Source organism: Petromyzon marinus, chromosome 2, assembly GCF_048934315.1.
Source record: "Petromyzon marinus isolate PM22_M1 ecotype Great Lakes invasive population chromosome 2, UKy_Petmar_22M1.pri1.0, whole genome shotgun sequence".
Taxonomy (NCBI): Eukaryota; Metazoa; Chordata; class Hyperoartia; order Petromyzontiformes; family Petromyzontidae; genus Petromyzon; species Petromyzon marinus.
This window is the reverse complement of record NC_133668.1, coordinates 20,404,645-20,420,252: the sequence shown is the minus strand read 5'-3', so window position 1 is coordinate 20,420,252 and position 15,608 is coordinate 20,404,645. Positions and strand designations below refer to the sequence as shown.

The following is a 15,608-nucleotide window of genomic DNA, read 5'->3' as shown; positions in this document are numbered from 1 at the left end:
CTTTTTATTTTGACTGTAGCAATGCTTATGTCATTGAGTCAGCGTACTGGCAGTCTATAATTTAGACTGTAGTCTGCTTCTCAACTTACCTGTGCGTACTGCTGCTCTTTGATGTGCACTTATTTCAGCTAATTTCTTCAATGCATTTCTATTGTTTCGATTGCTCACGTCACACGTTTTACTGATACGTAGTATTGCGATGCTGACTAATATGTTACATTTGTGGGAACATCACTCGTTTAAATTTTGCCTTATCGCACCTTTACTTTCCACCAAAGCAGGGAGCACGCAGGGAGGTTCAAATATTGTTGACCTTGCTTTCTTACGGTGGGTGAGGGACATTGAGAGAGAGACATTGTTCTTCCATACCAAGAAAACATCATCGATCGATTTCCTGACACTAACAAAGCATACGATGCCCTACATTAACACATTTTCCTGTCGCAAGGCCAAGATGGGTACCACGTCAAGATTCCTCCAATTACAAATCTGCAGGACAAAGACATCCTCACAAAACTGTCTCCTCTAAAAAAACTTATATTCCTTCGTGATCATAGACAGAGGAGGAAACCGCATATTATGGTGCGCCAACCTCTTTCACCAGTATGTTGTCGATGAGTATGCCAACATTGAGAGTGAGCGCATTCTTTACATTCAACTGAATCAAAACCGCCTGCGTGTGAACAGTATGCTCATCTCTGGAATGCCATCAATGCCGAAGGAGATGCAAACGCTCACAATGTGGGCAGATTACTTGTTTTGCCTTCATTCTTCACAGCTCCACCAAGATATATGCATGAGAAGACTCAGGATGCCATGACGTACATCAGCCAATATGCCATTCCCCATCTCATCACCTTCACTTTCAATCCCAAATGAAAGGAGATCCAGGTTTACCTTTATCCAAACCAAAAGCCACCAGACAGACATGACATCTTAGCGAGGGTCTTAAAACTCAAAGTTTATGACCTCATCTTGCCTATTACGACCAATGAAGGTGGCGTCTTTGGATAGACAAGCAGTAACTTGCACACTATTGGGTGGCAAAAACGTTGTCTTCCTCATGCTCACATTTCGTTATGGATGAGGGAAACAATTCATGCAAGTCACATTGACACATTTATCAGTGCTGTGCTACCTCACCCCCATCAAGACCCTGCCCTTTTTCTATGTGGTCTGCAACCAAATGGTCCATGGTCCATGTGGCCAGTTCTATGCAAATGCGCCATGTATGCAAGATTACAGCTGTACCAAGAGGTATCCACAGAACTACTTGAAAGACACTCAGTCGGCCCATGATGGCTATCCTCAATGTCATCACAGAAATACTGAGCATGGTGGAATTCAAACAACGCTCAGACCTGCTACTAACTCGCTAATTAAGGTCCACAACCGCTGGATCATTCACTACTGCCCTCTTCTGTGCAATATCTTCCAGGAGCACTTTAATGCGTTAAATTCTGCTATTCTAAAAAAAGCCATCAAATTTGTTTGCCAATACATCAACAAAGGCTCTTACATCGCTGTCTTTGCCTCACAAAATAGAGGCGCAAAGTGTGCATGAGCTCAAACTTTTTTTTCCAAGCAACATACATCAGCAACAATGAGCCCATTTGCTGAATTCTTGGCTTCCCCATCCATTTCCGTTCGCCCACAGTCGTCCATTTGGCACTTCACCTCCAAAATGGTCAACGCATCTACGTCACCAAAGGAAATTTCCAACAACAAGCCCTGGCTCCACAAGATGCCACCCTGATGGCGTTCTTTGTTTTGTGCCCAAGTGACCCATTTGCTGCCAACCTGCTCTACCATTAAGTTCCCTCCTACTATACATGGACTGCTAAAAAATGTGAAGCGTCGTGCTGCTGATGGTGAATCGGATGCCTTAGGACGAGTCTACACAATTCATCCCAACAATCAGCAGTGCTACTTTCTCTCAATGTTTCTCCATGTTGCCAAAGGGCACAAATCTTTCAAAGACCTCTATACAGTGGAAGGAGTTGTCTGTCAAACATAGAGGGAAGCTTGCAATCTTCGTGCAATTCTTGCACATGATCATCATCTTCATAAAGCTATGACAGAAGCTTCTGTTGGTCAGTCCCCTTTCTAACTGACAATGCTCTTCTGCATAAATCTTCAAGTTTGCAGCCCATCTAACCCCATGGGACTCTGGCAAAAATATAAAGAGGGCATGAGTGAGGACATCCTTCACGGAGCTCAATGACAAAATCCAAACCTCGACGTCAACTTTTCTGATGTCATCTTCAAACAGGCTCTCATCCTCCTTCAGGACAAACTGCACTCCATTGGTGGAAAAGACCTCGCGTCTATGGGACTACCAACGCCCCACGGGGACAACCTCCATGCCCTTGCTCAAGAGATCCTACGTTAAATATGCTATTATGCTTTACAGCTTCTTAAATTTATTGAGGAAAATTAACCAAAGCTGATGAATGCACAAATATAAGCCCACACGAAAATCTTAGAAGACATTGAGACTACAAATCTGGGAAGACCTTTGTTTTCAAACTGCTCCCCGCTAAGGCTCGCCAGAGACAGAAAATTGCTCTAGCTGTGGCATTATCGGGGATTGCTGAGTGAGTCAATGTGTGTGATTGAGTCCAAATGTGTGTGCGTTTAGGTCCATGTGTGTGTAAGTCGATATGTTTGTCTTTTTTACCTGCGCAACGCCAGATGTCTGTGTGTACGTCGATGTGTGCGTGTCAGTCCAACTGTGCGTGTCAGTCTATGTGTGTGTGTCAGTCGCCTTGTGTGTGTTAGTCGATGTGTGTGTGTTAGTCGATATGTGTGCATGGTTCCATGTGAGTGTGTAAGTCACTGTGTGTGTGTCTATGTGTGTCAGTCGATGTGTGTGTGTACGTCGATGTGTATGTGTGTGTCCATATGTGGGTGTGTTAGGTTGTCACAGTAGGGGGCACAGGTGGTGCATCAGCCAGTCATCTCAGTCAGTCGACCCGTGGCACCTGGGTCTGCCCTATGACCTCCTGCCAGCGGGCGTTCGACACTCCACGTGGCCTCAATGTGCACATGGCCTGGCACAAGCGTCGTGGTGACGTCACCGCCACTTAGTGGCGAATGGCGGTTGTTGTTGTGTTATTTTGGCACAGTAGGGGGCACAGGTGGTACATCAGCTAGTTGTCTCAGTCATCTCAGTCAGTCAACCCGTGGCACCTGGGTCTGCCCCGTGACCTCCTGCCAGCGGGCGTTCGACACTTCACGTGGCCTCAAGGTGCACATGGCCTGGCACAAGCGTCGTGGTGACGTCACCGCCACTTAATGGCGAATGGTGGTTGTTGTTGTAAGTCCATGTGTGTGTATCTAAAATCTATGTCTGTGTGTGTGTGAGTCCATATGTGTATGTATGTGTAGGGCAATGTGTGTGTGAGTCTATGTGTGCGTGTGTGAGTCGATGTGTGTTATTCGATGTGTGTGCATGGTTCCATGTGAGTGTGTAAGTCACTGTGTGTGTGTCTATGTGTGTCAGTCAATGTGTGTGTACGTCGATGTGTATGTGTGTGTGAGTCCATATGTGTGCGTGTTAGTCCATATTTGTGTGTAACTCCATGTGTGTGTATCTAAAGCGGATGTCTCTGTGTGAGTCCATATGTTTGTGTGTAAGTTGATGTGTTTGTGTGTGGGTCGATGTCTGTGTGTGTGTCTACTGTAAGTCGATGTGTGTGTGCGTGTCTTTTTCGCCCAGGCAACGCCGGATACTTCCTACTAGTAGTCTATATTTCACGTACAATATTGCCTCGCTTACTATCTCAGTTGCCCAAATAAACATCCATTACCTTTGAATGTTAAAATGTCGATACAAATGTATATTTTATGATGTACTAGCAATGCTAATCTATTATCTGAAATATACCCGTGCATTATTGGGAACAGTTTAAAGATTATAAATATGAAGTCTGGGAGAAGAAGCATCGTTTAAGGATTGCAGATAATTTACCTTTTTTCTACGAATATTCCATTCCAAATGAGTGTGTATGACAGTTAACATTTGACTTGTATGGGTGCATATGCAGTCTCCGTGTAACTGTATAAAAAAAAATCACTGAATGTCACGGCCCAGTGGAAAGAATCATTCATGTTCCCTTAGTATGTAAAAAATTACCAAATAGATATTACTATAATGAGCCAAGAATGTCTGTGTTCCATGCGTGACGTCACTCCACGTCGACCAGCCCCACTCATTAATATATATTTTATTATTTTATTGTTTCCCTTCAACGTGACTTTACCGAAAGAGCTAAGAATATGAATTACTGCAGTCACGAAAGCTTTAAATCAAAATTTAATCATGAACAGGTTACGTCCTCCACATGGACCCCCCCCTAATTAATAATCATAAGGTGACATCACTCCATATCGAACAGCCCCCCTAATTAATAATCATGAACAGGTGACGTCCTATTCTTGGGTTCTTTCGGTAAAGTCATGTAGATAGAAAACAATAATATGAAGTGAATAAAACAATACAAATACAATATAAATAATAAATATAATTTAAAAAACTAAAAACCACTGATGCAGACTGTAGCCTGGTTCTTAATCGGAGTGAGTGTACTGGCAGTCTATAATGTAGACTGTAGCCTGGTTCTTAATCTCGGTGAGTGTACTGGCAGTCTATAATGTAGACTTTAGCCTGGTTTTTAAGCTGGTGAGGGTATTGGCAGTCTATGATGTAGACTGTAGCAATGGTTATTAAACTGAGTGAGCACACTGGCAGTCTATAATGTAGACTGTAGCCTTGTTCTTAACCTGAGTGAGCGTACTGGCAGTCTATAATGTAGACTTATTCTGGTTCTTTCAGTAATACAAATAAAATAAAAACAAAAACCACGACATTTTGTGACGTCCTCCAAATGGACATCCCCCCGCCATTAATAATAATTAGCGGGTGACGTCACTCCACATGGGGGGGCGAGGCGCCTCCTCCCCCCTCCTCAGCATCAACTCAACCCTCACTACAAAGGCAGAACCCTCAAGTCACGCGATCTCCGTAACGCTATTGAGACATAGAAGTAAAAAGGACGTCATGATGAACAAGGGTTAATAACCTTTACATGAAATAAGTCTGTGTCACCGTGGCCTTACAAATTGCACACGAATTGATTCAATGAATATCACATCGCAGTCTGCTTTTCGCTTGCAAGTTTCAGATTTACTGCAATACACCCGTCCTTGGACGGGCAAAAGACTCGTTAATTATATATTCAACTCTTATATAAAAATCTTCAGATATGAAACCTAAAAGACAACTTAAAAATTGTGAAAAATGTATAAACATAATCTCGCTAGATCTGCAATCAGAAGGTTGTTAGTTCAAATCTTAGTTGGTCAGTGCATGTTGGTGAAGCAGGGCCCAATATCACTTCAGATATCACTATCCAATTATTTTAGCCATGACCTAGAATTAAACTGAGGTTACCAACTTCATAGCACAGTGAGCTAAATCGCCACTTCACCCTCACGACATGAATGTATTTCAGTGGTGGAAATGTTACCTGTTCTTGAAAATTTCATGGGATGCACGATGGCCAGGTAACGGTCTATGCTCAAAGATACCAACACATATGTGGAAGCGTACAAAAGTACCACCTGGGAAAGAAGAAAAACCGTCACTGTGGGAAAATGTGGGGAATGTGTTAAGCAAAGCCATTCAGCCAAAGGATGAGTCAATCCCAGTATTTGCAAGTCTACTTGAATAAATGACTGTAATTTAGCGTGAAAAAAATAATATATACCACGTGTTAAATCAGGTCAATCATCTGCTGAGTGGGTCCTTCCCAGTAATTACATGAATAATGATGAGATAAACCCATCATAACAATCCTTTGCAGTTTTGGAAAACCATACATGTAATGAATTCTTATAATCTTGGAGAAATTAATGAGTCGGTAGCTTCGGTTAAGGTGGAAAAAGAAACCAGTCCATATATGGAAATGTTGCGCTCCAGAACTGTAGAGCTTATGTCCATACTCTTTGGTTCTATTCGGTAAAGTCACGTAGGTAAAAAATAAAACAACAAAAATCACGACGTTTCAGCCACAACACAAGCGGCCTTCATCAGGTGAAGGGACCAGACTGTCTCGAGGACAGCGCTGGAGTGAAACACAGCCAAGCTCAGACCGCGACCTTTAAGCTGTGTGAGAGTAATTAAGGTGCCTTGACAAAGGGATTAGCATAAAAAATTGCATTTTAATAGGCGGACTTAGCATGATGAAAGGTAGGGAGGGGGTCGACCTGTGCAGGCTGGTGAGGTTGCACGGCAGCGTCCACATGCTGGTGGTGAGAAAAGGGGATTTTAAGCTGCGAAAGTTTGGGGTACCACTACTTGAAAAATATACTGTACCATTGAAAAATTAGTTTAATGTTTGGTTCGATTTAGAACATCTTTCCAATGGTTGCTTAATTTGAAACCATCTTCTCGGTTGAAATTGTGTCTGTGTTTGTAGATCTGAATTGCCTCGTGAACAAATCTCTGATAAAAAAAACCCGTGGGTTTGCAAAGAACCTTGGTATCGGAGAAAATTATATCGTGATCACCCACAGCGTTGTAACAGTGATCAGCTACGGCAGAAGAATTCGTTCTGCCGTGTTTCAAATCTGATTTGTGCTCGCGAATTCGGTCAGAGACAGGTCGCTTCGTCTCCCCGATATAGCAATCACCGCAGGTACAACTCAATTTGTAAACCCCGGGGTACTGTAAGTCAGGAATGACATCCTTCACGGATGGGATCAGATCACGAATTTTGTGTACTGTATTGAACCGGACCTGGATCTTGTGTTTGTTTAGAATTTTGGAAATCTTTTTAGTAACGCCTGCTATATATGATAGTGTGATGGTTTTGACCGGAGTATCAAGTGGTTGTTTCTGTATGGAGGGAGAAACAGCTTGGCGGATGGTACGGTCAGAGTATCCATTCCTTTTGAGGGCCAGGTGTACATGTTTTAATTCACTGGTCAGGTGGTGTTGGTCCGAAATGCAATGAGCCCTATGGTATAAAGTTTTGATGAGAGAATTCTTCTGAGCTGGGTGGTGGTGGGAATCAGGCTTCAAGTAGGAATCCGTGTGGGTGGGTTTCCTGTAGACAGAATGCCCCAACGAGCCATCAGATCTCCTCTCAAACAGAACATCCAAGAATGGTAGCCTGCCATCCTTCTCCACTTCCATGGTGAATTTGATGGCGGGATGTCTGGAATTGATGTGGTGTAGGAAAAGGTTCAGAGCTGGGAGGCCATGTGGCCAAATGACGAAAGTGTCATCCACATATCTCTTCCACAGGGAAGGTCTGAGGGTGGAAGTCTGGATGGCGTCCGATTCAAATTTTTCCATGAAAACATTGGCTATCACTGGTGACAAGGGGGAACCCATGGGAGTACCCTCATTTTTCTTGTAGAAGGAACCATTCCAAGTAAAGTAGGTGTTGGTGAGGCAGTGCCTGACCAGAGTAGGTACCTCGGGGTTTAGTCCATGTTGTACCAAATTTTCAATTATATCAATGGTATCAGGTACCGGGACCTTGGTGAACAAGGAGACCACATCGAAGCTGACAAGGATATCCTCAGGGGACAGTACAACATCCTTGACCATAGAAACCAATTGGGCCGAGTTAAGTACTGCTGAGGAGGTCTTGTCAGTGAAAGGTAGCAAGGTATCCGACAGAAAACGTGCCAGCTTATAGGTAGGGGAGTTGATCGTGGATACGATGGGTCGTAGTGGAGTGCCTTCCTTATGCATCTTTGGAAGACCATAGAATCTAGGTGGTCTTGCAGCAGAAGGTTTTAGCGAGGGATGATCTTGTTGGTTTTTATAGTTAGGCTATTAGTAGGGTCATTTTTTTATTTTTGAGTAACTACCATGATTGAGTAAGTCCTGAATTTTATTGTTGTATGAGTTTTTATCCATAATTACAGTGGCATTGCCCTTGTCGGCTGAGAGGATGACTATATCATGTCTCTCTTTTAATTTCGCGAGTTCAGAGCGTTCATCCTTGCTGATGTTGCTAACGGGTTTTTTTAGCATTCTTAAGAATAGTAGCTATTTCAGCTCTCGCGACGTCTGCTTGGATGTGTCCTATACCTTTGAGAGCTACATCGACCTGAGAAATGATATCATCTATCGGTATATAACTATGAAAACCAACAAGATCATCACAAGTTCGACCTCCCTAATCGAACCAACTAAACATCCCTCCCTAAAACCTTCTGCTGCAAGACCACCTAGATTCTATGGTCTTCCAAATATTCATAAGGAAGGCACTCCACTACGACCCATCGTATCCACGATCAACTCCCCTACCTATAAGCTGGCACGTTTTCTGTCGGATACCTTGCTACCTTTCACTGGCAAGACCTCCTCAGCAGTACTTAACTCGGCCCAATTGGTTTCTATGGTCAAGGACGTTGTACTGTCCCCTGAGGATATCCTTGTCAGCTTCGATGTGGTCTCCTTGTTCACCAAGGTCACGGTACCTGATACCATTGATATAATTGAAAATTTGGTACATGGACTAAACCCGAGGTACCTACTCTGGTCAGGCACTGCCTCACCAACACCTACTTTACTTGGAATGGTTCCTTCTACAAGCAAAATGAGGGTACTCCCATGGGTTCCCCCTTGTCACCAGTGATAGCCAATGTTTTCATGGAGAAATTTGAATCGGACGCCATCCAGACTTCCACCCTCAGACCTTCCCTGTGGAAGAGATATGTGGATGACACTTTCGTCATTTGGCCACATGGCCTCCCAGCTCTGAACCTTTTCCTACACCACATCAATTCCAGACATCCCGCCATCAAATTCACCATGGAAGTGGAGAAGGATGGCAGGCTACCATTCTTGGATGTTCTGTTTGAGAGGAGACCTGATGGCTCGTTGGGGCATTCTGTCTACAGGAAACCCACCCACACGGATTCCTACTTAAAGCCTGATTCCCACCACCACCCAGCTCAGAAGAATTCTCTCATCAAAACTTTATACCATAGGGCTCATTGCATTTCGGACCAACACCACCTGACCAGTGAATTAAAACATGTACACCTGGCCCTCAAAAGGAATGGATACTCTGACCGTACCATCCGCCAAGCTGTTTCTCCCTCTATACAGAAACAACCACTTGATACTCCGGTCAAAACCATCACACTACCATATATAGCAGGCGTTACTAAAAAGATTTCCAAAATTCTAAACAAACACACGATCCAGGCCCGGTTCAATACAGTACACAAAATTCGTGATCTGATCCCATCCGTGAAGGATGTCATTCCTGACTTACAGTACCCCGGGGTTTACAAATTGAGTTGTACCTGCGGTGATTGCTATATCGGGGAGACGAAGCGACATGTCTCTGACCGAATTCGCGAGCACAAATTAGATTTGAAATACGGCAGAACGAATTCTTCTGCCGTAGCTGATCACTGTTACAACGCTGTGGGTGATCACGATATAATTTTCTCCGATACCAAGGTTCTTTGCAAACCCACGAGTTTTTTTATCAGACATTTGTTCACGAGGCAATTCAGATCTACAAACACAGACACAATTTCAACCGAAAAGATGGTTTCAAATTAAGCAACCATTGGAAAGATGTTCTAAATCGAACCAAACATTAAACTAATTTTTCAATGGTACAGTATATTTTTCAAGTAGTGGTACCCCAAACTTTCGCAGCTTAAAATCCCCTTTTCACACCACCAGCATGTGGACGCTGCCGTGCCCCCTTGCCAGCCTGTACAGGTCGACCCCCTCCCTACTTTTCATCATGCTAAGGCCGCCTATTAAAATGCAATTTTTTATGCTAATTCCTTTGTCAAGGCACCTTAATTACTCTCACACAGCTTAAAGGTCGCGGTCTGAGCTTGGCTGTGTTTCACTCCAGCGCTGTCCTCGAGACAGTCTGGTCCCTTCACCTGATGAAGGCCGCTTGTGTTGTGGCCGAAACGTCGTGATTTTTGTCGTTTTATTTTTTACCTACGTGATTTTACCGAATAGAACCAAAGAGTATGGATCCTTGCAGTCACGAAAGCTTCAAATCTAGAGCTTATGTCCAGTTTTGTGGCTGCACGTTAATTGCTTTAAATATAGTTTGCCATTGGACCTGGGTGTCGGCATCTAAATAGGTTCCATTTTTCCTCAAACTTCAACTCGAAACCCTTACACAAGAAGCGTCTGACTAGGTCCATCAACACACATGGTGCAGATGCACGCGTCTGTCCTCAATGGCTCCCAACTGGTACTGGTTCGAGCCAGATCAGAAGCTGCGTGCAGTCGGTGCAGCCTCAGTGGTACACTGCTTGTGTGCAGAAATCAGTGTCCCCATTGCTCCTTAGCGCGGAATAGTGCTGTGGCCTTCAAAACAGTGTTTTGTCAATTGTGAGTGTGGTGGCACATGCTCAATGTATGGGACAGCCGGGACGGCGCCATTTGAATCAGGAGCCATCCACAGAAGCATTGAGATGCCTGCAATAGGCAGTACAGCAAGAAGGTTGCTCACCTATCCGCACATAATTTATTTTTACCTTGTAAAAATGCAGCTTTCTAGATACTCTGGTTTCCATTTGCATCGAACAAGAATATTGAGACTGAATTGACGTTTCTCTGGTTGAACAAATCATTGTTACTGCAATGTCTACTGCTCAGTAAGTTGGAGGGAGCAGGATGTAGACAAAAATATTAAACTTGGTTTTACATTCTGAACAATTAAGTGAGCTGCTCAAATAATAGAGAGAATTAATGTGTTTCCACGTACCATGAAAAACCAAACGGATAAGTGCATCAACGTATTACTCATTTAGCGTAATCACATCTTTGACAAATTATGAATACTCAGATTGGTAATTGAAAAGGCTTTTAATGATAATTATCTTCTCATGAATTGAAAAGGCTTTTAATGAGAATTATCTTCCCATGAATAATTTATACTGTAATATTTACTGGAAAGGCTTTTTTTCATGTGAATATGAGACAACATAAAGCAATCATAAAAAAAATTAACTAAGAGTTCAACTTCCTTTCAAAATCTAAGATTACATGCTGTTCACCAATTATGGTGCAGGTTTTTTTTCGTCCTATTTCTCAATAGCTTGCTCTATTATATAACCGTGGTTATTGCCGTATTTTTAAGCTTCTGTGATCATTTTTTATAGGCAATGCGTCATTCTAGATTACATTAATTGGACTAAATTTAATAGGAGAGAATGAGTAACCTGGCTGAATTCCCACAAAGTGATCGATAGGCCACATGGAGGGGCAACAGCTGCAAGATGTAAGCAGAAGTTCTCATTAAATTAATATTCAAAGTTATCTCACTTTGCTGACAGGATGGGATGGGCATGGCAGTTTGACCAGCTGATGTTGAGATTGACGAGACAAGTGGCTGGTCTCCTCTGACTTTTCTAGGTGCCACGGTAGCATAGATATTAATTCCCTCAATTGGTATGCACAAGGTCTTGGATTCGATCCTGACCCTGAAGCCTGTATATTTGGAGCTTGTACGTTCTCCCCGTGGTTACGTGGATTTTTCTCCGGGTCCTCCGGTTTCCCCCTTCACATTCATAAACATGCATTTAGAGTATTTTGTTGCTATGAAATGTCACGTGATAAGCCACTTCGTTGAGCTTTCATTTGTGACCAGTTCGCTCTGAAAAAGAGCTATATAGCTCAGTGGGCGTTACCTGGTGAAATAAAAATAGTTTGTCGTTTAGTTTATAATTGCAGGTGAATATCTCCTCTCCCCTCCCTGTTCCTCTTCCTTCATCTCCTTTGCTCTTCATGTAAACTAATGTGATCAATGTCCTCAAGATATTAACACAATGGTATAGCATACATTGTGGTGTTGTTTTTTGGGTACGAAGGTTTCCTGCCACATGCCAAACAATCAATAATGGAATTTGTCAGACAACCGAATGCAGGACCCTCCTGAAAAAAAGAGTCTTAAGGTTCAGTGCCACTTTACTGTATAAGTAAATAAAAGGTGTTTAGCTATGAAACGACCACTATGGATTCCAATGTAGTTGAATTATCTTAGCCAATCAACCTCATTGAAAATGTTTGGACAGGTTGACAAGTTAATAAAAATGTTGCAGAACTGACGAGTTGTTGACAGAACATCATTGCATATTCTAAAAGGCTACTTGCCCAGATTTATTTTTTCTAGGAGAGCAGCACCTTAAAACCTGTACATGGGAACACTCTGAAAGAACATGTCACAGCTGAAGATTGACTACTCAAGCAGCACTGCAACTGTGTCTTGTTTCATCTTCAGTGGGCACACCGCTTTAAGACATACAGTACTTTCCTGGGTACATCGTGGTGATATTTAATTACCAAGGGAATGAGGCTTACCTGCAGATATCGCACAATCCGACACATGGCCTCATTGGCAAGAAACTCTCCAGTATATCTCCAGATGATATCTGTAAGGATGGTCACTAATCCTGTTAGGAGATCTGTAAAATACTCAGAAAGTGGACACACATTCAATTCAAATACAGCAATATTTTAACGTTGAAAAACCAAGCAATGAACAGCAAATTATGAAACACTAAACATTATGAGAATGATTTCGATTTAAAGCTTTTGTGACCGCAAGGATTCATCTTCTTTGGTTCTTTCGGTAAAGTAACGTAGAATGAGAATAAAATAATAATAAAATAAAATAAGACACGTAGAAATAATAAAATAACATAATAGTGTACGACGTTTCGATTGCAACACAAGCAATCATCATCAGGTACAGAAGAGCTAAATTTACGAGAGAGAGGAGACACATAACTGTAGATATATATACAGACACAGATACAACAGGGGATACAGAGAGAGAGAGAAACGTGGGAGCACACTAAATCAAACAGGTTTTAGCAAGATTTGGAAACCATATAACGCAACACAGACGGTCGGTCAAAACACAGTTAACGCAAGGTCAGGTTGATTACGTTATTTCAAAGATTGCTAAATTGTAAGTTAAGTGTGAAATTTAAAATCTAAAAAATATACAGACCGCATACACATATATAGGCATCCAAGCAGAACGAGTTAGCACAGAGACACATGGAGAGAGACAGGCACACAGTGAAGCATCATCTCTGTAACGGGGCAACAAATTCGAACGCGGCACGAGGGCCAAGGAAGAAACCAAACATGATCGGCGAGACAATGGGACACAAATTAGCACGAAGCATGCAGCAAGGGGCGGCGCGGAGGCAGCAGAGCAAACGGCACACACTCGGAAACCCAAGGCACAAACACAGGCAGAGACAACACACAGAGACATAAACCTATGTCAAGAACACGAAGGTAAACACACCAGTTAGAGAACACAAAGACACATACCTCATACCTCCCCGAAGAGGTGGTTGAAACTTGAATTTGGAGCTTTCGTGACTGCAGGAATTATTCTTTGTTTTTTTAGGTTGGTGGCGTTCCGGGACATCCCGGAAGTTAATGGGTCAACTCTCCAGCGTTGACACTACACTATTACGAGACTGACCCCTACCATAGGAAGCTGGCCTAAGATCAATCTTACCTATATAAGTACATTTTTGTCTGTCTGTGTTTGTGCGTGTGCGTCTGCATGTCTGTCTGCGCGGGCACCTTGAGACGTTTTTAACTGACAAACTGTGGGGTTTCCATATCAAAAGAGTACACGGATACCACGCCGTATGCCCTGGGACGAAAAAGCGCTATTCGTATTTCACATCTGTCAACTTTAAAGTAGTTAAATTACCAATTTATTCCCTTTAATAAGCACATCGTGGCGCCAGAGCACACGTGCGCGAGCAAGCCGGCTCCATTGTGGTGGTTGCCCTAGCAACGCACACACACGATCGGTGGGGGGGAATTCTCATTCGCGTAAAAAAAATGCAACAACACAAAATACACAACGCTAAGGTCAATTCTTCACAGTGTGATGTCCTCTTCTCCCCAATGTGTGCATTTACTACTATAGGATCGGTAGATACTACTATTATAGTCCTTAGATAATATTGTAGAGTGGGCGGGGGGATGGCGAGGGCGGGGGGGGGGCAGTAGCCCAGCCCCAGCCTGCCAAGGTGCCACCTCGGCCGGCTGGGCAATCTAGATGAGGCCGGGGGCTTTGCACGGGACTAGGCCTCACCACTATACTCTGTGAAATTAGTATTATAGAGTCGATATATACTTTTATAGTGTCTGTTTATACAACTGTAGAGTAGGTGGATACTACTGTATAGTTTGTAGTTACTGCTACTGTAGAGCGGGCGTTGGGGTGGGGGGTATAGCAGCCCAGCCCCAGCCTGCCAAGGTGCCACCTCAGCCGGCTGGGCAATCTAGGGGACTAGGCCTCACCATGGCACTTTGTTTACTTACTAGATACTATTATATAGTTGATATATACTATTGTAGAGTCGGTGGATACGACTATAGAGCTGGCTCAGCCTGAGGCGCCAATCCCGTGCTGATGGGCACAGGCCAGCGCTTCTTTCCTCCGTTCCCCGGGCAAAGGAGGCACATGCCTGCTCGTCCACGGCTGACTCCGTTGCCCTGGCCACCACCGCCGGCCAGTCTTTAAGGTTGAGGTGTGCTTGGATGCCACGGGCCACCTGCAGAGGAGTCAGGTCATCTCCCTCTGCTACCGCGAGGGTGAACCCCAACTCCTGAGCCAAGGAGAGAAGCCATTCCAAGGCGAGGGAATCCAAGGCGACTCTGTCCATGCGAGGGAAAGTCGTGTGCCCCAAGGCGAGGAGGGCACTGCGATAGGCCAGCGGCATCTTGCTCTCACCCTGTCGCCGCAGCCTGAATCTTCTTTGAACATTAGATGGGGGATCAAAAATAGTGGCCATCTCGGTGTAGGTGAGCTCGAGGGGCATGGGAAGAGCTTGAAGCGCCTCCCGGGATGTCCATCCCACTGAGATGTAGGCGGCCTCGAATCGACGATGAAAATCCGTCCAATCTTCTCCTGCAGCAGTGAACTGATGCACCGGTAGCAGCCGTCGGAACTTGGAAGCATCTTCAACCTTGGAAGTCAGCGGGAAGGTCCAGCACCCCTGCCCCCTGTGTACCCCTGCACTAGGGATGGTGCAGGGGTACACAGGGGTCATGGCACTCCATGTGAACGCGGAGGCCTGGTGACCGGAGGTACCGGTCCAGGGGCCCCAAAGAAGGGGCTGGGGCACCTCGGGACCAGGACCAGGTCCCTCTCGAAGGCTCGAGAAGGGGGGCGTGGCCAGGGGCAGAGTAAGCCCCGCCACGGGCAATATAAGCCGGAGCCCTGGACGGGTCCAGCTGGCTGTTGCAAGAATCAAGACCAAAGCCATCACCTGGAGAAGACCTGCCCGACTACAAGACCCGGACCCGAGCCGGGGTCCGGTCCGAGATAGCTACCCCGTGTGAGTTAGGGTTAGCTAGCCCGGAGGAGATACCTCCCTAGGGTAGCTGGTGAAGGGGCAGATATATCCCTTCGTGGTTAGGGCTTTATTGTTAAATAAACTTGTTTCTTCTAAGAAGTCTCTGCCTATACTCTTTGGTTCTTTTGGTAAAGTCACGTAGGTAGAAAATAATAGATCACGACGTTTCGATCACAACACAAGCGATTGTCATCAGG

At 44.3% G+C, this 15,608-nt stretch overlaps 1 protein-coding gene across 1 annotated transcript in view; it reads right to left on the bottom strand.

The window, feature by feature from the left end:
• NPSR1 (neuropeptide S receptor 1) overlaps positions 1–15,608 on the bottom strand; it is a 49,269-nt gene that overhangs the window by 26,681 nt on the left and 6,980 nt on the right. Inside the window, exons 3-4 of the mRNA XM_032959675.2 lie at positions 12,374–12,477; positions 5,532–5,625 (exon numbers count right to left, since the gene is read on the bottom strand). Of these exons, the coding sequence (XP_032815566.2) occupies positions 5,532–5,625; positions 12,374–12,477 (198 nt within the window). The remainder of the gene's footprint in view (positions 1–5,531; positions 5,626–12,373; positions 12,478–15,608) is intronic.